General features: G+C 38.3%; 2 protein-coding genes and 2 non-coding genes across 4 annotated transcripts; 3 read left to right on the top strand and 1 right to left on the bottom strand.

The window, feature by feature from the left end:
* Window positions 1-6,918: 6,918 nt before the first annotated feature.
* On the bottom strand, window positions 6,919-7,025 carry LOC125582677. The gene has a single exon (XR_007320133.1). It is a non-coding gene; the product is annotated as a small nucleolar RNA R71 (small nucleolar RNA).
* An 8,768-nt stretch (window positions 7,026-15,793) lies between these two features.
* On the top strand, window positions 15,794-19,210 carry LOC111203402 (replication factor C subunit 3-like). The gene is made up of 11 exons (XM_048748010.1): window positions 15,794-16,034; window positions 16,117-16,227; window positions 16,411-16,443; window positions 16,692-16,860; window positions 17,274-17,455; window positions 17,863-17,999; window positions 18,104-18,202; window positions 18,273-18,342; window positions 18,433-18,507; window positions 18,672-18,717; window positions 18,824-19,210. Exons 1-11 carry the CDS (start codon window positions 15,951-15,953, stop codon window positions 18,880-18,882), a joined length of 1,065 nt encoding a protein of 354 aa, XP_048603967.1. The 5' UTR covers window positions 15,794-15,950; the 3' UTR covers window positions 18,883-19,210.
* A 478-nt stretch (window positions 19,211-19,688) lies between these two features.
* On the top strand, window positions 19,689-21,106 carry BNAC02G39850D. The gene is made up of 3 exons (XM_048748011.1): window positions 19,689-19,923; window positions 20,239-20,329; window positions 20,752-21,106. The coding sequence occupies exons 1-3, from the start codon at window positions 19,854-19,856 to the stop codon at window positions 20,879-20,881; spliced, it is 291 nt and encodes a 96-aa protein (XP_048603968.1). The 5' UTR covers window positions 19,689-19,853; the 3' UTR covers window positions 20,882-21,106.
* Window positions 21,107-21,558: 452 nt separating this feature from the next.
* LOC125582564 lies at window positions 21,559-21,720 on the top strand. The gene has a single exon (XR_007320021.1). It is a non-coding gene; the product is annotated as a U1 spliceosomal RNA (small nuclear RNA).
* Window positions 21,721-22,815: the final 1,095 nt, after the last annotated feature.

Consider the following 22,815-nt stretch of genomic DNA (forward strand, 5'->3'; position numbering starts at 1 on the left):
TAATACATCTACTAAAGCCCATGTAATCAATTTACTTGGAATGGTTAATACAATTAACGAGAGTATAAACACCGTAAACAAAACGTTAAATTAATCATTTAGTTCTAAACCATGGTTAAAACTAATATTTGTCTAAAACGGTGTCATTTAGAATGGTGATTTCCCCAAATTAAAAATCCTAATTTCTGAAATCTTCTCTTCGCGAAAGCATAACGAATTAGAATTATCTTCTTCCTCTGTCAAGAGATTTTAGCTGTGACTCTGTGAAGACTAGCGACAACTTGCAACTATGAAAGAGAAGAAGACGATGATGCGACAAGAACTTGAGACTGAAAACATGTGGCTATAAAAGAGAAGTAGACAATTTTACGACAATTTGTATTGTGTTTGTTTCGTTGGTCATAAGTGTTGTCTGTCTTGTTGCTCTTATTTGTTTGTATCCTTAGTCATAACTCATACGCTTTGTTATAATATGAATTTGTTCTCTTGTTTTGTGTTTGTAAAAGCAGACAAAGTTTAACCAAAAAATATATATTAGAAGTGAACATCTGAAGACAAAGCATGATACCTAGAGTTTTGAAACAAAAGACAACGAGTGAAATTCGAAAACAGCTTCTCTACGTGTTTGTCTACAAAAGACAGAAGACTTTAGGTAGAAATCACACATTCATTCCTTAGAAGAAGAGCCTATAACTCTTGAACTCTCTCCATAAACTTCAAATACTATATTTGTAAATGGACTTATGTAGACTCCATGACCCCTAGGAACGACCTCTCTACGTGCTTGTCCTTTTCCTGGAGGACGTCCACGGCCACGACCAGTAGAAGGTGGTCTTGTTGCTGCATCAGTTGATATAGACGAGGATGGTCTTGTTGATGCCTCAGGACATGAAGAAGTAACAACATGTGTGTTGATGGAAGATTGGGATTGTGTTGTTTTTTGTCTCTTTGGTTGCTTTGGATTTGTTTCTCCATCGGCCTGTTATGTTAAATAAGAAACATAAGTGCTAGCATGTACATATTCAAAGGAAATATTGACTATATACTCACATATATCTTCCACGGTCTTCCACGTTTGCGTTTTGGACCTTCAACCACATAAGCCGCATTCTTACAAGTGAGCCGGTTATGTCCAACCTTTCTACAGTTACCACATGTGATTGTCCTGCCATCACGAGTTACACGGTTGGGCTTTGTAGGTGACTCATGCGCTGCTTTAATCCTGTTTTTTTTAGGACGGCCTGACATCTTCCTATAACCCGGAACTCCAATGGGGTCTTTACCAGTCTTCTCCCAAAATATTTCTCCATTAACTGGTTTTATGTTGTTCCTGTAAGTCTCAATCCAAACCTGCCTCTTGTAATAATAATCTACATAACTGCATAGAAAAATTAACAATTTTAATAACAAAGGAATCAACATGATGAAATAAAATATTTAACAACTTACTTAGCTGAATCATGGTTGTTGTCGTTGATGACCCGAACTGCATGTGAGCAAGGGATGCCTGTGAGGTCCCACTCCCGACAAACACAGGTTTTTAGGCGCAGACTGACTTCAAAGCTGCAACTGTACAAAATAACTTCATATAAGTTATCACTACTCCTGTAGATGGTACAACGATTGCTTGTTTTTCGGTTCGTTTCCAAAGTATCAGCTACTTTTTTTGGAAAATCCAGAAGACATCGGTTTGCCTTCACCCACCTGCGAGAAATGCGAGTCATAGCTTGCCTCCTTATTGTTTCCAACATATTAATCAGTGGCAACTCTCTCGCTTTTCTAATGGTCCTGTTGAAACTCTCAGACAAGTTGTTGCAAACGTTATCAGAACGTGCTGTGTTAGAGAAGAAGGCACAACACCAACTGTTTGGCTCAGCTGCCTTCAAGTCGTCATGTGCTTCTCTATCAAATGCACGCAACTCATCCATCCGTGACTCATATTCTGGAACTGTTCGACTGTAAGCCACCTTCTAGAAGAAAGGTCTATAGTCTTCATTGTTGTAAGTCTTCTTCCAGTTAGCATATACATGCCTTGCACAGTTCCTATGTTCTGCATTTGGAAGAATTGTTGCTAGAGCAATTTTTAAACCCTGAAAAAAGCAATACCAAATTAGTGAAAAGTGAAACATAGAAGTGTTTAAGTCTTAAGAAACAAAGACATACCTTCTGTCTATCTGAAATAAAAGAAAATCCAGTTCCTGATCCCAGTCCCAAGTCTGTTTGCAACTTCTTAATAAACCACTCCCATGAATCTTTGTTCTCTACTCTAGCTACAGCCCATGCTATAGGATAAATCCTATTCTCTGCATCTCTCCCTACAGCTGCTAATATCTCTCCTTTTAATTCCCACTTTAAGAAAGCACCGTCTAGTCCTATCAAAGGCCGACAATATTTTCTCCAAGTTGTTCTGAGTGTTTCAAAGCACACATAGAACCTATCAAATACCTGCCTCCCGTCCTTCTCAACCGTTACGATCTCAGTGCTACAGTTGTTATTAGATCTCTTTAACTCAGCTTCATAATCCCATAACTTCGCAAATTGTTGTTTTTGTGTTTCTAGCACCATGTCTAATGCAATCCTTCTTGCTTTTCTGCACTTATATATCGAAACTGAGACATTGTATTGGTGCATCAACTCATCTTTGATATCAGTGCTTCTTATTTCTGGTCGTCTTCTTGCTTCTTCTTTGAAGAGTTTCGCAATGGTACCTTGTTTCAGCATTCGCACTCTTCCTGTTGGCAAATGGCATTGAATGTCTTCATAAACTTTAACCATCCACTTACGAATTGGTTTCTCTAGAGAGCAATATATCCTTCACTTTCAGTTTTCATGTGTACACACAGCTGCTTGCTTCGTCGACTCCCATCTATTAAGCTTGACATCATACTGTGTCTTCAAAACATACCTTAGCAACTGATCTTTGAACTCATCACCATTGTTAAATGTTTGCATAAGCCACATGTATGGAGGCTTATCATAGTCTGCACGACTTCTCTGTGAGTTTGCTTTCTTCTTCCTTGTTGTTTTCTTGTCTTCTTTGTGAAAATTAACCCATTCTTCATCAGTTTCAACTAGAGAATCTGGATACTCATCTCCTTGAAGAGGCCTCTCATCTTCACTGTCGGTTTCACTTTCTTCAGCATGAACATGATTTAGATGTGTAGCATGGGTCTCTTCAGCCTGTGAAAACAAACGTTGGAATCAAACATCATCAGCTTTTTGACCCAAAATTTGCTCTTCATCTTCTGATTGATGACCACTTGCAACTTTTTCTTGTTCTTCTCTAATTTCAGTTTTCATGTGTACACACAGCTGCTTGCTTCGTCGACTCCCATATATTAAGCTTGACATCATACTGTGTCTTCAAAACATACCTTAGCAACTGATCTTTGAACTCATCACCATTGTTAAATGTTTGCATAAGCCACAGGTATGGAGGCTTATCATAGTCTGCACGACTTCTCTGTGAGTTTGCTTTCTTCTTCCTTGTTGTTTTCTTGTCTTCTTTGTGAAAATTAACCCATTCTTCATCAGTTTCAACTGGAGAATCTGGATACTCATCTCCTTGAAGAGGCCTCTCATCTTCACTGTCGGTTTCACTTTCTTCAGCATGAACATGATTTAGATGTGTAGCATGGGTCTCTTCAGCCTGTGAAAACAAACGTTGGAATCAAACATCATCAGCTTCTTGACCCAAAATTTGCTCTTCATCTTCTGATTGATGACCACTTGCAACTTTTTCTTGTTCTTCTCTAATTTCATTCTCATTGGTTTCTTCTTCATCACTGACTTCTTCTCTGTTTTCATCATCACTCTTCTCCTCATCTTCACTCTTCTCTTCATCCTCACTCTTCTCCTCATCGTCATTCTTCTCTTCATAGACAATGTAGAAATCAACTTCGCTAAGGACTTTAGTTTCTTCACACAACTTCCTAATCTCAACATCTTTGTCTTTGCATATTGATCTTGCTGTAGATATATCTTCATTGACTATCTTATACCAAACCTGCTCCACCTTACTCTTGATTCCTCTGTCTGCAATAAAATCCTCGAAAATTGACCACGTAAGAAGATCGGGGTCGATGGACAAATCTCTGACATAAACTCCACCTGAGTACGAAAACTTCCCTCCTTTATATGACATTGAACCACCATAGCCAATGTGCATCCTCAAACCATCAATTTCACTGTAAACACAAAACAACAACTATGAGCACAAAATCAAAATAAAGCGACAACATTAACGACGGCTCCGAGTCATACCTTATCTTCTCAGGTTTCTGTTCTTCACGGAGTCACAGCTGTCATCTCTGACAGAAGAAGAAGATTGTTAATTTCTTATGCTTTCGTGAAGAGAGGATTTCAGAAAGTAGGGTTTTTGATTTGGGAAAATTACCATTCTAAATGACACCGTTTTAGACAAAGATTAGTTTATTAACCATGGTTTATAACTAAACGATTAATTTAACGTTTTGTTTACGGTGTTTATAGTTTCGTTAATCAAGTCAACCGTTGCAAATAAATTGATTACATGGGCTTTAGTAGATGTATTAAAAGACTAAAATAATTTAGAGTGTGTATTATTTTGGTCACTTTAAAACTTGGGCAAATCTTGATATCTTGTGAATTTACATGTTTTTAACTTCTTATTCTTGCATGGTTTGGTCATTTGGAGCATCATTTAGGCACATTTAGGTTGCATATCATTGCATTTGTACATATCAGGTGTTGGAGAGCACCATGGATGAGTTAGAGGACCATTGGTGGGATTTTGAGTGCAATTGGAGTCCAAAAGAAGTGTTAAAAGTGATCATTGAGCGATCTCCCTATCAGAGCGACCTCACGCAGCGAGGTAGCGTACCCGCTCCATATGTAGAGCGACCTGGTGGAGCGGGGTCTGTAGCTCGCGCGTGTTATGAAGAAACGAAGCAAAACATTTGGAGCGGGGTTTGGCAGCGAGGTGGCGTACCCGCTCTGAAGCCAGAGCGTGAAAGATGAACACGGATGAAGGCCTTAAAAATCTCTTCTGAAGCTCAAAATTTGTGGAGACACTGGAAATTGAGTTAGCTTTCCAATAGAAGTGGTTTCAAGTCATTTGAAGCTGTATTAGATAAGCTATGATCGATTTACTATAGGTGTATCAATCCTTGCCGGGGACCACTTGAAAGTTGATGGGATTAACCAACTTCCCACTTTCTTCCACCCACCTTTCCTTTGCACGATTTTTCCTACTTTTCTGTATAATATTTGCTTTCTTATTATCAAAAGGGTGGGCAAGAAACATTATTATCCAACTTTGTAATAATTGAACTTGTCAAAACTCTCTCTCTTTGAAATATCATTGTTCTTAGTGTTCTTGAGCTGTTCTTCAATTGTTCATCATCTGTTCTTGAGTTTTAATTTCGTTTTGCTTGTTTAAATCCTTGTTTATCTTTATTCTCTGTTGTATCCACTTGAATATGCTTCAATCTATTATGAGATTAAGTGTTTTCATGGAGATTAGTGAGTAGTTTCCTTAGGAATTCATGGGTTAGGGAGATTAGAGTAACTTAGTGAAGATCTATGGTGTTATTGTATTAGATCCTTGTATGAACTTGCTTGTTGAGTATTTTTAATGCTTGTTTAGTCTTGATCACTCTAAACCTGATTTCTAAACACTTCTCATCAGACATGATTAGATGAAGTGTTTGAATCAACTCAACTAAGCTCTAGTGAGATTAGCCAAGGACACTTGATGTTAAAATTGCTAGATAGTTATTAAACTTGAACTTAAAGATTGCTTGATTGAATTAAGCCAAAGACATTTGATGTTTAATGATTTCTAAGCAAATGGACATTTACCTAGACATAGGACCTGTCTAAAATTGTGTTTAGACTTAAGAGATTACTTTGATTGAAAGCTTGTCACCTAGATTGGATCTTAGTTACTTGAAGTCAATTCCCAATACCCATGGATTCACTTGTCTAAATTGATTAAAACCTTGTTGTATTGCTCTGTTTGCTATTGTTACTTGTCACACACTCACAACTATTGAATCTGCTTAGCTTAAGAAATGACTTGTATTCTCACTGATTCACATCACTAGGACTGGTTCGACATTCACCCCCCTATACTACAACATTTGCAATAGGCAGAAAAACCTATTACCAAATTGGCGCCGTTGCCAATCCTAGTCTGATTGTGACATTGCGTTTGAGTCTTTGCTTGAGACTGAGTTTTACTTTGTTTTTAAGTTACTAATTATCTATCTTCATATATATTTGGATGACAGGTGCATGAACTTGAGAAGCAAAGGATCAACAAATCTTGCACCAAGAGTGGACAACATCAAAGCCTTAGAAAGAGAGTTGGGAAGACAGAGAAGAGAAAGAGAAAAGCAAGCCCACTTACATAGATTGGGGCTTGAGATGGAGAGAAACCCGAATCAACCGGAAGGTGTCTATGAAGTTGATGATCATAGACAAAATGTCCAAGAAGTTCCTCCTGGAGCTGCTCAAGAGGGCAATGGTCAAGGAGCTGCCAACCTTCGACCTAGACAACCACAACGCCAAGCTAGGGCCATCGGTACATATGATCAACCTAACATAAATGGGAATAGGTTGGGCATTAGGGGACCGCCAGTTGCCAACAACAATTTCGAGATCAAGTCCAGCCTCATCAACATGATTGAAAACAACAAGTACCATGGACTTGCCTTGGAAGACCCACTAGATCACCTTGACAGATTTGATAAATACTGTGGCTTGTCAAAAACAAATGGAGTTTCAGAAGATGCTTTCAAGCTCAGATTGTTTCCTTTCTCTTTGGGAGACAAGGCTCACACGTGGGAGAAAAACATCTCAAGTGATACTATCACCACTTGGGATGAATGCAAGAAGGCCTTCCTCAACAAGTTCTTCTCTGCTACAAGGACTGCAAACCTTAGAAATCAGATCTCTGGTTTTCAACAAAAAGGACTTGAAGGATTTTCAGAGGCATGGGAGAGATTCAGAACTTACTTGTCTCAATGTCCCCACCATGGCTTCAACAATGAGAGCTTGCTAAGCACATTCTACAGAGGAGTCTTGCCTAAATTCAAAAGCCAGCTTGACACTGCAAGCAATGGAAACTACTTGGGGAGGACTGTCGAAGATGCATTAGAACTCTTGGAGAACATGGCACAGAGTGATTCTGTCTACAATGACGAATATGACAGAAGAGACAGAAGTGGGGGAGGAGAAGATATGACCACAAAAAGAGAACTGAAAGCAATACAAGAAAAGATTGACATGCTACTATCAGAAAAGAACAAGAAGGAGGAGTTACATATGGTTTCTGAAGCTGATGGAGTAGAATGCCAAGAAGATATGTACTATGTCAACGCTCAGGGTACATGGTACAAGAAGGAACATGACTATCAAAACCAGAACAACTACCAACAGAAACCCTTCTACAACAACCAACAGAAGCCATTCAACAACTACCAGCCAAAACCATTCTACAACAATCAGCCTAAGCCATTCTACAACAACAACCAAGGTGGTTACCAACAAAAACAGAACTTCCCTCCTGGATTCTCACCAAAACCAAATCAACCTGCACAAGAACAAGCTGGATCATCAACACAACCTCCACAAGAGAGTAGTACTGAAGCGATGCTGAAACAATTATTGGAGGGACAAGCAAGAAGTGAGAAACAATTAGGGTATGAGCTGAAAAATCTCCACAACAAGATTGATGGGAATTACCATGATCTAAACAACAAGTTCAAAAACTTGGAGAACCAGTTTGTCTCTATGACAGCCAGTTCAAGTCGCCAACAAGGTACACTACCTGGAAAGGCTGAACAAAACCCAAAGGAGACAATGAAGGCAATCACCCTGAGGAGTGGAAGAGAGTTGCCTCCTAAAGTCCTCATTAAGGATAATGAGAAACAAGGTGGGGAGGTGGTCATCAATGTAGATGATGATGTGGTGATTGTGGATGAGAAAACTAATGAGGAAATATTGGAGAAGATAGTTGAAGCAAGGGCAAGAGAAAGATTGGAGAGGAGAAAGTTGAGAACAAAAATGAGGAGGCTACATCAACAAAGGAGAAATTGTTCACTCCTCCTCCCTATGAGCCAAAGCTTCCCTTTCCTGGAAGATTCAAGAAGCAACTCCTAGAGAAGTACAAAGCCTTGTTTGACAAACAGATCAGTGAAGTTCAGCTCACCATGCCCATAATTGATGCATTTATGCTGGTTCCACAATACAGCAAGTTCTTGAAAGATGCTGTAGAACAAAAGAAGAAAAAGATGGAAGGGATGGTGATTCTTACTCACGAGTGCAGTGCCATTATTCAGAGACTGACTGTCCCAAGGAAGCTAGAAGACCCTGGTAGTTTCACCCTGCCATGCGCCATTGGACCTTTGACATTTGAGAAATGTCTATGTGATTTGGGAGCAAGTGTCAGCCTCATGCCACTATCCATTGCCAAGAAGCTTGGGTTTACACAATATAAAAAGTGCAAGATCTCTTTGGTGCTAGCTGATCGATCTGTCAAGCTCCCCATTGGCATCCTAGAAGATCTTCCTGTCAAGATAGGAAATTGTGAAGTGCCTACTGACTTTGTAGTGCTTGAGATGGATGAAGAGCCTAGAGATCCTTTGATCTTTGGAAGACCTTTCTTGGCAACTGCCGGAGCAATGGTGAATGTGAGAGATGGCACAATTGATCTCCACCTTGGAAAAGATCACATTCTCCATTTTGATATCAAGGAGATGATGAAGAAGCCCACAACTCAAGGAGAAATATTCTACATTGATGAGATGGATGCCTTGGCTGATAATTTCCTTGAGGAGTTAGCGATTGAGGACTCTCTTCAACATGCCCTGACCATTGAAAGAGAGACCCAAATGATTGAAAACAAAGAGAGTGATGAGCTAGTAAGAAGGCTAGATGTTCACCTTGAGGAGGATGGAGAAGATGAGTTCATGGAGTTGCCACAAATGACTCAACATGCTGCCTCAGCAGACATTCAAGAGAACCTCCATGAAGCTGATTGGAGTGAGCTCAAGGCACCAAAAGTGGAGCTTAAACCTCTTCCCCATGGTGTAAGGTACGCTTTCCTTGGACCTAATGAGACATATCCTGTCATTGTGAGTAGTGAGCTGACTGAGAATGAATTGTCTATGCTTTTAAATGAACTTAAAAAGTATAGAAAAGCACTAGGATACTCACTTGATGACATTAAAGGAATCTCACCATCTTTGTGCATGCATAGGATACATCTAGAGGATGAATCTAAAACTTCAATTGAACACCAAAGAAGATTAAATCCTAATTTGAAAGATGTTGTTAAAAAAGAGATAATCAAATTGTTAGATGCTGGTGTGATCTATCCTATCTCTGATAGCAATTGGGTTTCACCTGTGCATGTAGTTCCTAAAAAAGGTGGCATAACAGTTGTTAAGAACGAAAATGATGAGTTAATACCAACAAGAACAATAACTGGACATAGGATGTGCATTGACTATCGAAAACTGAATGCAGCCTCTAGAAAGGATCATTTCCCTTTACCATTCATTGATCAGATGTTAGAGAGGCTAGCTAACCATCCTTATTATTGTTTCCTTGATGGATACTCTGGATTTTTCCAAATCCCTATACACCCAAATGACCAAGAGAAAACGACATTCACTTGTCCTTATGGTACCTTTGCATATCGAAGGATGCCATTTGGACTGTGCAATGCACCAGGAACATTCCAAAGAGCAATGATGTCAATCTTCTCTGATTTTATTGAGGATGTAATGGAGGTGTTTATGGATGATTTTTCTGTATATGGTTCTTCGTTTGCTACTTGTTTGTCAAATCTTTGCAGGGTATTACGGAGATGTGAGGACACTAACCTGGTGCTCAATTGGGAGAAGTGTCACTTCATGGTCAAGGAAGGGATTGTTCTTGGACACAAAGTTTCTGAGAAAGGAATTGAAGTGGACAAAGCCAAGATAGATGTCATGGTTGGTCTAGCGCCACCAAGAACGTGAAGGATATAAGAAGCTTTCTGGGTCATGCCGGTTTCTATAGAAGATTCATTATGGATTTCTCAAAGATAGCTAGACCATTGACCAGGCTGTTATGCAAAGAAGCTGCATTTCACTTCGATGAGGAGTGTATGGAAGCTTTCAAAAACCTGAAGAATGCACTCATCAGTGCACCCATAGTTCAACCGCCAGATTGGGATCTCCCCTTTGAGATCATGTGTGATGCAAGTGACTTTGCTGTAGGAGCAGTCCTAGGCCAGAAGAGAGACAAGAAGTCACATGTGATCTACTATGCAAGTAGAACACTTGATGAAGCTCAAGCTAAATACTCTACAACTGAAAAGGAGCTATTGGCCATTGTCTTTGCATTTGAGAAGTTCAGAAGCTACTTGGTTGGGTCAAAGGTGACTGTCTACACTGATCATGCTGCATTAAGACACCTCTTAGCCAAGAAAGATGCAAAACCAAGACTGTTGAGATGGATTCTGCTGCTACAAGAGTTTGATCTTGAGATCAAGGACAGGCCTGGAGTTGAGAATGGAGTAGCTGATCACCTGTCCAGGTTGAAGGTGGAGTGTGGAATCCCTATTGATGACAGACTTCCAGAAGAGCAAATGATGGCTATTCATGCAGTGGTAGCTGTTTGTGAGACGGGAAAGAAACTTGAAGAGGTGAAGGCAGCTGATGAGAAGGGTCCTTGGTATGCTGATATAGTCAACTACTTAGCTACTGGAAAAGAGCCATTGAACCTTGAAGGTTATGCCAAGAAGAAGTTCTATAAGGATGTGAAGAGATATTATTGGGATGAGCCTTACCTCTACATACTTTGTAGAGATCAACTCTATAGAAGGGCAGTGGCTGAAGAAGAAATTGATGGGATCCTTACACATTGTCATGGATCATCCTATGGAGGCCACTTTGCTACCTTTAAGACGGTTGCAAAAGTCCTACAAGCTGGATTTTGGTGGCCTCACATGTTTAAAGACACCCAAGACTTTGTCTCAAGGTGTGACTCTTGTCAAAGAAGAGGAAACATCACCAAGAGGAATGAAATGCCTCAAAACCCCATCCTAGAAGTTGAAGTGTTTGATGTCTGGGGTATTGACTTCATGGGGCCTTTTCCTTCCTCTTATAGCAACAAGTACATACTGGTGGCTGTAGATTATGTCTCTAAGTGGGTGGAAGCAATTGCAAGTCCAACCAATGATGCAAGGGTGGTTCTAAAAATGTTCAAGAGCATAATCTTTCCAAGGTTTGGGATTCCAAGAGTTGTGATCAGTGATGGAGGGTCTCACTTCATCAACAAACTGTTTGCAAACCTCCTTAAGAAGAATGGTGTGAAGCACAAGGTTGCAACTCCTTACCACCCCCAAACAAGTGGTCAAGTTGAGATTTCCAACAGGGAGATCAAGTCCATTCTGGAGAAGATTGTGGGGGTTACACGGAAAGATTGGTCCATCAAGCTTGATGATGCATTGTGGGCTTATAGGACAGCTTACAAGACACCTTTGGGGACTACACCTTTCAACCTTCTCTATGGAAAATCTTGCCATCTACCAGTTGAGCTTGAGTACAAGGCACTATGGGCAGTCAAGTTGCTGAACTTTGACATCAAGAGCGCCAAGGAGAAGAGATTGATCCAGCTGAATGAACTTGATGAGATAAGACTTGAAGCTTTTGAAAGTTCAAAGATCTACAAAGAGAAAACAAAGGCTCTCCATGACAAACATATCCTGAAAAGAGACTTTAAAGAAGGAGATCAAGTTCTTCTATACAACTCCAGACTGAAACTGTTTCCAGGCAAGCTCAAGTCAAGGTGGTCTGGTCCTTTCAAGATTAAAGAGGTTAAACCTTATGGAGCAATAGTTTTGTGGAGTTCTGATGGAAGAGAGTTCACCATCAATGGACAAAGGGCGAAGCTTTACTTGGGAACCAAATCGGAAGACCTGGGAACTTCGGTTCCACTTTCCGATCCAACCACAGTCTAACCTAAAGGAGGCAAAGTCAAGCTAGAGACTTAAAACAAGCTCACTTGGGAGGAAATCTCAAGAGTATCCTTTGTATATATGTGTGAATGTTTTTAATAAATTGTGTGAACTATCCTTGTTTGTGTGTTTGTTTGTGTGAATTGTGTGTCATTTCAGTTTGGAAGGTGCTCAGAAAAAGGAAAGGATTCAAAAGAGGCTAGGAAAGAAACACAAGTGTTGTGGAGACATGCTCATAGCGACATATCCATAGTGACATGCTCAAGTCGCTACAGTCACAAGGTAAGTACTCTAATCCGGTTTAAATTCTCTCCACATCTCTAGTAATTTTTATTTTACTTATCATGTAAACCACTCCAAATTCAAAGTCACACAAGAGACTGTGTGATTCGAGTGTGGTGGGGGTACTATAAAAACTGATCATTTTGCTTGTTTTTATTTGGATGATTTGCATTTGACATATCAAGCACTTTGCATCTGTGTGGATTTTAATGATTTGCATTTTGGATTTTCTTGTGATTGTTAAAAAAAAAAAAAAAAAAAAGAGTTGTGAGTTTTGAATTATGCATAGGGAGCCATGATTGAAATTGCCATGAAAAGAACATATCTACAAGCATCTCTTGAGCCTTGAAAACTCTTTTTGAAACATGTTGCTCATATGATATTGACATTGTTCTTGAAACCAATTACAAACTGAACTTGATCATAATGAATTTAATCTCTCTTGCATATGGGCACTTGCATACTTGATCATGGATTTCATACACATTTGGGTTATCTTATTCCATGTCTTATCCTTTCATTAACCCAAATAGCACTCCCTTACCCTTGAACCCTTGCCATTCTTTGAAACCAATATTGATTTGTTGAGTGAGGTCTCTTATTGATAGCTTGTCATGTGCAAAATCTTGAGAGTATTGGGAGCGACATATGTTTGTTCTCATCTATTGCTAGCATAAGATCCTCATTTGAACTAGCATCTAGGATGGTGAGTGAGTTTGTGTGTTTTTAAGTTGTTATATCTTGGGTTTGAGAGAAGAGAAAAAGATCAAAGAATGTCAATAAGAAAAGAAAACCAATAGGAACCAAGAAAATAAAAGAAGAAAAACTCTTAAGTGTGTCAATTAGAATTCCCCAAAGTAAAAAAAAAAAATTAATGAAAGATCATAATGGGGAAAGAAAAAGAGTGTCAAGTTCTTAGTTGGTTGATCATGTAAATAAAAAAAAAGAGAGAGAGTTCACTTGGTGAGAAATGTGAGTGAAGTGTATATGCTTGGGTTTTGAAATATAAAAGATGGGTAGAAATTGTAATCACTTAGGAAGAAGAGTAGAATGATGAGAATGAGCTATGTATGCATGAATTGCTCCTAGTCTTAGATAAATTTTGCATAATGATCATGCTCCTTGTTCTTGAGTGATTGCCACCATTAAAAAGATTGTATTTGAACCTTTCTTTTCATTCATAAAAGACCATTAATCTACCAAGCCAAGTGATTGAGATCATGTGCCCATTTGTGAGAATCCACCTTGTGTGTGTGTGTGTGAATGAATGTGAGAATTGGTTGAAGTTACTTGTTGATTGATGAGCATTGCACTTTGTATAAAGAAATAAAAAGAGTTTGATAGGCATTGAGAAGCTAGACTGATAGAAAAATGACCAATGATTGTTTGCTATGATCATTTGGAATGTTGTAGAAGAGCTAGGATGTGTGTCTTTTGGCTAAGAGCTCCATTTTTCAAACTTCTTCCTTCTTAGGACTTGAAACTTTACTTGAGGACAAGTAAAGGACTAGTGTGGGGGAGTTGATATCTTGTGAATTTACATGTTTTTAACTTCTTATTCTTGCATGGTTTGGTCATTTGGAGCATCATTTAGGCACATTTAGGTTGCATATCATTGCATTTGTACATATCAGGTGTTGGAGAGCACCATGGATGAGTTAGAGGACCATTGGTGGGATTTTGAGTGCAATTGGAGTCCAAAAGAAGTGTTAAAAGTGATCATTGAGCGATCTCCCTATCAGAGCGACCTCACGCAGCGAGGTAGCGTACCCGCTCCATATGTAGAGCGACCTGGTGGAGCGGGGTCTGTAGCTCGCGCGTGTTATGAAGAAACGAAGCAAAACATTTGGAGCGGGGTTTGGCAGCGAGGTGGCGTACCCGCTCTGAAGCCAGAGCGTGAAAGATGAACACGGATGAAGGCCTTAAAAATCTCTTCTGAAGCTCAAAATTTGTGGAGACACTGGAAATTGAGTTAGCTTTCCAATAGAAGTGGTTTCAAGTCATTTGAAGCTGTATTGGATAAGTTATGATCGATTTACTATAGGTGTATCAATCCTTGCCGGGGACCACTTGAAAGTTGATGGGATTAACCAACTTCCCACTTTCTTCCACCCACCTTTCCTTTGCACGATTTTTCCTACTTTTCTGTATAATATTTGCTTTCTTATTATCAAAAGGGTGGGCAAGAAACATTATTATCCAACTTTGTAATAATTGAACTTGTCAAAACTCTCTCTCTTTGAAATATCATTGTTCTTAGTGTTCTTGAGCTGTTCTTCAATTGTTCATCATCTGTTCTTGAGTTTTAATTTCGTTTTGCTTGTTTAAATCCTTGTTTATCTTTATTCTCTGTTGTATCCACTTGAATATGCTTCAATCTATTATGAGATTAAGTGTTTTCATGGAGATTAGTGAGTAGTTTCCTTAGGAATTCATGGGTTAGGGAGATTAGAATAACTTAGTGAAGATCTATGGTGTTATTGTATTAGATCCTTGTATGAACTTGCTTGTTGAGTATTTTTAATGCTTGTTTAGTCTTGATCACTCTAAACCTGATTTCTAAACACTTCTCATCAGACATGATTAGATGAAGTGTTTGAATCAACTCAACTAAGCTCTAGTGAGATTAGCCAAGGACACTTGATGTTAAAATTGCTAGATAGTTATTAAACTTGAACTTAAAGATTGCTTGATTGAATTAAGCCAAAGACATTTGATGTTTAATGATTTCTAAGCAAATGGACATTTACCTAGACATAGGACCTGTCTAAAATTGTGTTTAGACTTAAGAGATTACTTTGATTGAAAGCTTGTCACCTAGATTGGATCTTAGTTACTTGAAGTCAATTCCCAATACCCATGGATTCACTTGTCTAAATTGATTAAAACCTTGTTGTATTGCTCTGTTTGCTATTGTTACTTGTCACACACTCACAACTATTGAATCTGCTTAGCTTAAGAAATGACTTGTATTCTCACTGATTCACATCACTAGGACTGGTTCGACATTCGCCCCCCTATACTACAACATTTGCAATAGGCAGAAAAACCTACTACCAAATCTCCAAAATATCACCTTTCTAAGTTTATATCCCAAAAATAGCACTCAAAAACTAAAATGACCAAAATAGCACCTTTCTAAGTTTATCATTTGAAAATTTTATTTTTTTTATTTTTCAAAATTTGAAATCTTATCCCCAAAACCTCATTTTTCAACTCTAAACCCTAAACCCTAAACTCTAAAATCTAAACCCTAAATTCTAAACCCCAAACCCTAAACCCTAAATCGTAAACCCCACCCTTTAACTCTAAAGCCTAAGTTTGTGACTTTTGATAAAACATTAAGTGCTATTTTTGTGACTTTTGACCTTGAATGCTAGTTTGGCAACATAAACTTGATTTAGTGCTATTTTTGTCTTTTTCTCTTAAAACTTTGTGTATTAAGCTGCAAACTATAATTAAAGTTGTGTATTAATGTGGAATTTTCCCTGCCGATAAATAAAAATTTCGAAGTTCTATGTTAATTCTCTAACACTCTAAACGAGAAAGAGGGTTCGGTTTGTTAGGAGAGACGTTTCACTAAGAAGAAGCTGCTGAGTACGGGGGGAAGACGAAGACGAAGACGATACACGTGTTTCCATCGCCTTCCCACAAACTTCTCCGGTGGTGAGGTAACATGTTGTGGGTCGACAAGTACAGGCCGAAATCGCTAGATAAGGTCATCGTCCATGAGGATATCGCCCAAAATCTCAAGAAATTGGTACGCCTTTTTTTGGTTGCAAAGTTTTCTTCTTTTAATGTTTCGATGCAATTGATCGATGATTTTTTGATTATACTCTTAGGTAACGGAGCAAGACTGTCCGCATTTGCTGTTCTATGGACCGTCTGGTTCGGGTAAGAAAACCCTAATCATGGCGCTTCTCAAGCAGATATATGGTGCCAGTGCTGACAAGGTATTGTTTTTTTTTTTATGGGTTTGGTTTGGTGATAACAAAAGATGAAGACTTTGAACCTTGTTGATGTTGAGCAAAGTGTTTTTTGGCATGTGGAGAATCTCACTAGTACTAACTCATTGTTTTCTCTTTAGATTGATGTTTATCTTCTGATTGCTACATTTTTCAATTTTCGTTGTGCAGGTGAAAGTGGAGAACAGGGCATGGAAAGTTGATGTGAGTTGTTACATGGTTTTCTGTTTTTTTACTTCTAAAGTTCTCTCTGCTTGAAATCAATATTCGTGTTGTTGAATCACTAGTTTTGTTATCTCTAACTTTTAGTATAGAAACCTACTAAGCCAAACCCGTTGAAGTCTTGGGCTCCTTCGTTGTCGCTCTAGTACTATGTGTTACCTTGAATTATTTTCTACCTTTTAAAGTTTTTTTTTTTAATGGTTTTGTTATGTTATCTTTGAATATTGTAGGCTGGGAGTAGAACTATTGATCTGGAGCTCACTACGTTATCAAGCACCAACCATGTGGAGCTTACTCCAAGTGACGCTGGCTTTCAGGACAGATACATCGTTCAAGAGATCATTAAAGAGATGGCCAAGAACAGACCTATTGACACCAAAGGAAAGAAGGGATATAAAGGTAAATAATTTGTGTTCTCCTGAATATTTCACTGCATTGTCAAGTTGTGGAGACATTTTGGATGTCTGGGTCTCAGAATAGTTGTTTGAATAGTGAGGCTTTTATAAGGGCATTTGATGTCATCTTCAATGTATATGCTGCTGTGGTTGACTTGGTCTACATTTTATGGTTCATAATATAAGTTTTCTTTTCTTTTTCATGGTCAGATTAGGTGGTTACCTCATGTTTGTAGATTTTAGGCTTCATGTTCAACTGAATGTCTTCATTATACATTTAGATGGTTCTATGTTCTCGGCGATCAACTTATCTTTAGTCTCTTACATCGTTTATTTGCCTCCATGTCCTGCCCAATTAGTTCAACTTATCTTTAGTCTCTTCATGATTTATTGGTTTTTCTTTCCTGGTTTTGGCAGTGTTGGTACTAAATGAAGTTGACAAGCTCTCACGAGAAGCGCAACATTCTCTGCGGAGAACAATGGAGAAATATAGCTCATCATGCCGTCTCATCTTATGCTGTAACAGCTCTTCAAAGGTTACAGAAGCCATTAAGTCTCGTTGTCTCAATGTGCGGATAAATGCTCCTTCACAGGAAGAGGTACATAAACTGTTTCCCTCTGTTATTTTTCGAATATTCTCTTATATAATCAGCCAAACAAATCTTCTGTAAAATGCCCATCTTAAGGAGATCAACTCATTACAGAAATTATTTCTTACATATTCATGCCCTCTTACTGTGTACTTCTCACTTAGATTGGTAAAAACACAACTTGATATACACTGAAACTTTTATCCTCTATGAGGATATCATGACTACCTATCTTGTAGGCTTTTCTGTGATGTGCAAGTTTGTTCATGTGGTTTGAAAAAATATAATTTAAAGAATATGTAGTTGCTAGCCGGAAGATGGCATAAGATTCAGTGTTTGCTTAGTTTGGCCTATGCAAAGTTTCGTGCAAAAAACTTGTATGTATTGTTTACAAAAGTGTAGCTCTATGTTTACAGATAGTGAAAGTGTTGGAGTTCGTTGCGAAGAAAGAAAGTCTGCAACTTCCCCACGGTTTTGCTGCTCGAATAGCCGAAAAATCAAACCGCAGTCTTAGAAGAGCTATTTTGTCGCTTGAGACCTGTCGTGTCCAAAAGTGAGCTGCTTCATTAACTGTATATATGCACACAATCAATGAGTCTGATTGATTCTTTTAGTTTTTTTTTTTTTTGAAAATAACTAAAATATTTTTGTTTGTAGCTATCCATTCGCAGATAATCAAGTGATATCTCCAATGGATTGGGAAGAGTATGTTTCTGAAATATCAACTGACATGTTGAGGGAACAGAGCCCTAAAAGGTCACACACTTTAGTAAATCATTTAGCTTTACAATTTGTAGTTCTAAACATCTCTTGTGTGCTTCTTCAGTTTGTTTCAGGTGCGTGGGAAGGTATACGAGCTGCTAGTTAATTGCATTCCACCAGAAGTCATACTGAAGGTTTCAAACAAAACCCAATTCTGTTTTTCAGTTTTTATATTTGTGTCCCTATCTCTTTTCTTTTTACACAAAGTTTATACTTTTTTTCAGAAACTTCTTCATGAACTGCTGAAGAAACTTGACTCAGAGCTGAAGCTTGAAGTCTGCCACTGGGCCGCATATTATGTAAGATTATTTGTATACTGCACTTGTGTCTTAGCTTGAGAATTTTATTTCTCCTCAGCATTGTTTCAACATATGTGTTCACTTTTGAGACTTAGCTACTATGGTTCTTTTGATTTGATTTGATGGCTTTCTTGATGATAAATGTCATTGGCTCTTGTTATCAGGAACATCGGATGAGATTAGGTCAGAAAGCCATATTTCACATGGAAGGTATATAAACTCTTCATATATGTTGCCGTTAGAAAGAAAAAAGAAACCATCTTCTTACAAATTTGTATAATTGATGTTGGTGTTGTTGTGTGTTACACCACTGCAGCATTTGTGGCCAAGTTTATGAGCATATACAAAAACTTCCTCATTTCAACATTTGGGTAGACAAGGAAGGCTCCAAGTCCAGGAAAGAGGACAGGCTTGCTGTGTTGTGTTATTGTCTAATGCGATGATCTGATGTTCTGAAACTAAGGTTGTTGAGTGAGTTTTTGTAACTTGGATTTTTTTTTACCTCTACGTCAGATTTTGAACTGTCTTGTTTTCACTAACCATGGAAGCGGTTTGTTTGTTTCATCAATGTCAAAATGAGACTTCTGGATCAATTCTGTGGGGTCAGAATACTTCTGTATAATTATGTAAACGGTTTGTTTTCAATAACTATGTAAGACGACAGATACGTGGCAATACGTGACTAGTCTAGATCACTTTTGTAGAGACATGTAAGACCATTTCTGTATAATTAAAAAAAAATTAAAATGAGGCTTCTAAAAGTAATGATTTTTTATTTATAAACAGTGACACATGATCATAACAGGTGTTGCTTAAAAAAAGAGAGATTATAACAGGTGTAATACTAGGTGCTTCCGCCGTAGTTGAAAGAAGAATGGTTTTGAATTGACTAAACCAATTTTTGACTCGTCTCAAAAGTTGGTCAAAGCTAGACTCTTGGATTAATTAATTATATCTTAATTATTCAGCTTTTTTTCTGCTAAAATAAATAACACGAGTTGGTCTACTAAATATTTTCTAATTGCAAATTTAATACGAAATTGTTCTATAATCTAAATTCTTTGGTAAATTTGTTGTTTAAATTCGTAGGATATTAATAATAATCTATTGTGTTACAAACGAAAAATTAATAAAAATCTATTGAACGAAAAATAAGTTTTTATTTAATTACAACTAACTGCGTATATAGCGGGAATGTAGCGCAGGATGGCAAAATTGGGGTTCTCTTTCTCAGAATTTTCGGCCTTGGTGTTTGCTTTAAAACCACCGCCACACGCACATTGTTTTTCTCATTACAATCGTTTTTATTTTTCTTCCGAATATATTCTTTTTTGGGTTGTTCATCAATGGCGGAATCAAAGACAAAGTTTGCAGAAATCAGGGAATGGATCGTCGAACACAAGCTTCGTACCGTTGGTAAATCATTCTAATTCTCCTTTTTTTTTTTTTAAATTCCGTCTGTTCATCAAAAATGTTGCTCCTGGGTGGTTTTGGCGTTATTATAGATCCGAGGTTTATGTAGTATTCATCTGACCTGATTTTAATATCTGAATCTGTGTTTTTTTTCCCCTAAAATATAATTTTCCTATTTGCTTGACATTGTCGGTGCTCCGATGTGCTTCGGACATTATTGGTCTCTTCGGTTTCGTAACATTCGAAACGCGTTTTTGCGTGTGTGTGTTCTGATGATATATATATATATATATATATATTTTTTTGTCTTCTTGATAGGTTGTTTATGGCTGAGTGGTATCTCTGGTTCGATCGCCTACAACTGGTCTAAACCTGGTATGAAAACCAGTGTCCGAATCATCCACGCCAGGTACCATTTATTTATTAATCAAACTTTTCCATTTGACAAATATGGTTTGATTAATCAAACATTAGCTTTCCATCATGGTTGCTTTTTTTTTTATCTTTGTGTGTCTGCTTGAGATTCTCCAAAAAAAAAAAAAAATCTCTAGTTCCCTTTGTTTCTTCATTTTCTCACTGGTTAGATGTAGAACACCAATATGTAGCATATAACACCATCCTTGCCAGTATGCCTGTTTTGTAATTGTAATTGAAAAATCATATATTGATCACAAAACATTTAGAATGTTGGAATGTATCACAAATGCTCGGTCACGCTAAGTCTTTTAATTCATCTAAGATTGTTTCCTTTAGCATGCTTTTTGATGATGGAGCTTTGATTCTTCTTTTTCTACATTACATCTCTCACACTCTTTTTTTTTTCGGATTCAGGCTACACGCTCAGGCCCTGACATTGGCCGCTCTGGCTGGAGCAGCTGCAGTGGAGTACTATGATCACAAAACTGGAGCCACCGATCGTTACCCCAAATTTCTCAAGCCTGATAACTTGAATAAAGACTAAAAAAATTCTTACCACATAGCTGATGTTGCCTAGAACTATTCTTAGGCATAATTTAGCTACTGAACTTTTTTTTAATGTTTCTTTAATCCTTGTTCCCGTACCTTGAAATGGATTTTGAGTATGGTTATATAGCCTCTACGCACTGCAGATTGTTTGCAAAATACGGGATGCTAATCTGTAAGAGATACACATTCAGAAAAATAATGCATATTTATATTCCGTTTTTATGAGACTTGTCTCCCTATCTCTAATTTCAAATTATTCACTACCTCTGTGTGTCCCTGGTCGTAGATTGGCGTATGTCAGTAATACATTTAATTTATACATGAACTCAAATGTTCTTACTATGTAAACACAAATCAGATTCTATATACTTTTGGTAAAGAAAGTTTGGTTGGTTAATTGTTGATGCTAGCATATGTAAACAAGTGTCCAAAAAAAAAAAAAAATATGTAAACATATTCCCCAACTATGCATGTAATAAGCTTTTTACCAACGACCAACTACGAAACACTTAACTTGGGCTTGTCGTGTCCGGCCCATGTCTAAAAAACCCAACAATTTTGCCGTTTAAAACTCGTGAATGAGAGATGTGTAAATTGTCCCACATCGGTTACGTTAAAAGGGAAGGACTCGCTTACCGTAGTATAAAAAGAGAAGGGGAGCGAACAAGCAAATCACTTACCTGGACGGGGTCAACTCGTGATCAAGAAGACGAGTGGCCTAGGCTAGTGACCTCCATTGCACTAAGGAGGGGCGCTTAGCCTAAGGTCTCCCCAAGTGGGAGAGCCTGCGTCATTATTTGTGGCAGAGGGAGCCTGCGTTCGCGCGGCTCCCACCATTCACTCTTAGTCTAATCTTTTCATTCAAAAATTATATATGGAATATAAAATTTTATTGTCACGGGTTTACTAAAGTCGGCAGACCAAACCGATTCATCTGGGCATTCGACCCATTAGAATACGTGGGCCATTTCAAACGAATTGAATCGATCTCAAAACTCCAAAAAGACCTAAACGCAATTTATTCTCTTTCAAGATCAGAAGACGCTGCTCGTCGTTTCGTATAACAAGTAAAGGCTCTTATCGTCCCTCCTTGTAACTTTTGAATAAATCTTTTTTTTTTCCAAATTGAAATTCATTCATAACTGAAAAACGACATTTCGATACATAAACTAGAGGAAACGAAACATCCCCAGAGACAAAAGCCCAAAGAACATGCAGCTAGAACCCACACCTAGGCTACTAAAAAACCATTGAAATACTAAACTTGATAACCTGAGAAACTGAATATTCTAAGACAAAGAAGAAGATGAAACAGACCAAAGACCTTAGACTACCGGAGGCTTCAGGGGACAGCCAAACGAAACGAGGACAGGCCTCCGATCAGGATAGACCAACAACACAAGGACTGCAAGACAACCAACCCGAGAGACAGAAAAGGTCCATCCGCTAGAATTCATAACAGAGCGAGGAAATACACCTCAAACCAAACCTTTTCACCGAAGAGAAGTCGAAAGCATCACAAGGAACCTCGGGACGCTTCACTGTTGAAGAAAAAATCCATTGCCACAAATATCTCCAAGCAAAGCCAGAACCACGTAGAGAAAGTCATAACCTTGAAAGCACAACCTGAGAATTCAACAATGGAGGAGAGAATCCAAACTCGGAATAGAAGCATTTGAACATGCCACGCATACACCCAGTCGAAACAACGACCCAACAGAGAATTGAAATCTCTGAAGCCACGGTGAGCAATAAAGGAGCTAGAGTTGAAGAAAGCCCAGAAACGACGTCAGCGAAAGCACCTACAATGCTCCAGCAGCTATGCCGCACCGTCAACAGGTCCTCGACCTGACATATGGCGCCAGACTCGTCTCTGAACCCAACTCTCCAACCAAAACCTTACCTGAACTAAGCAGAGAGCTGGAGACA

Source organism: Brassica napus, chromosome C2 (assembly GCF_020379485.1).
Source record: "Brassica napus cultivar Da-Ae chromosome C2, Da-Ae, whole genome shotgun sequence".
In the NCBI taxonomy this organism is placed as follows: Eukaryota; Viridiplantae; Streptophyta; class Magnoliopsida; order Brassicales; family Brassicaceae; genus Brassica; species Brassica napus.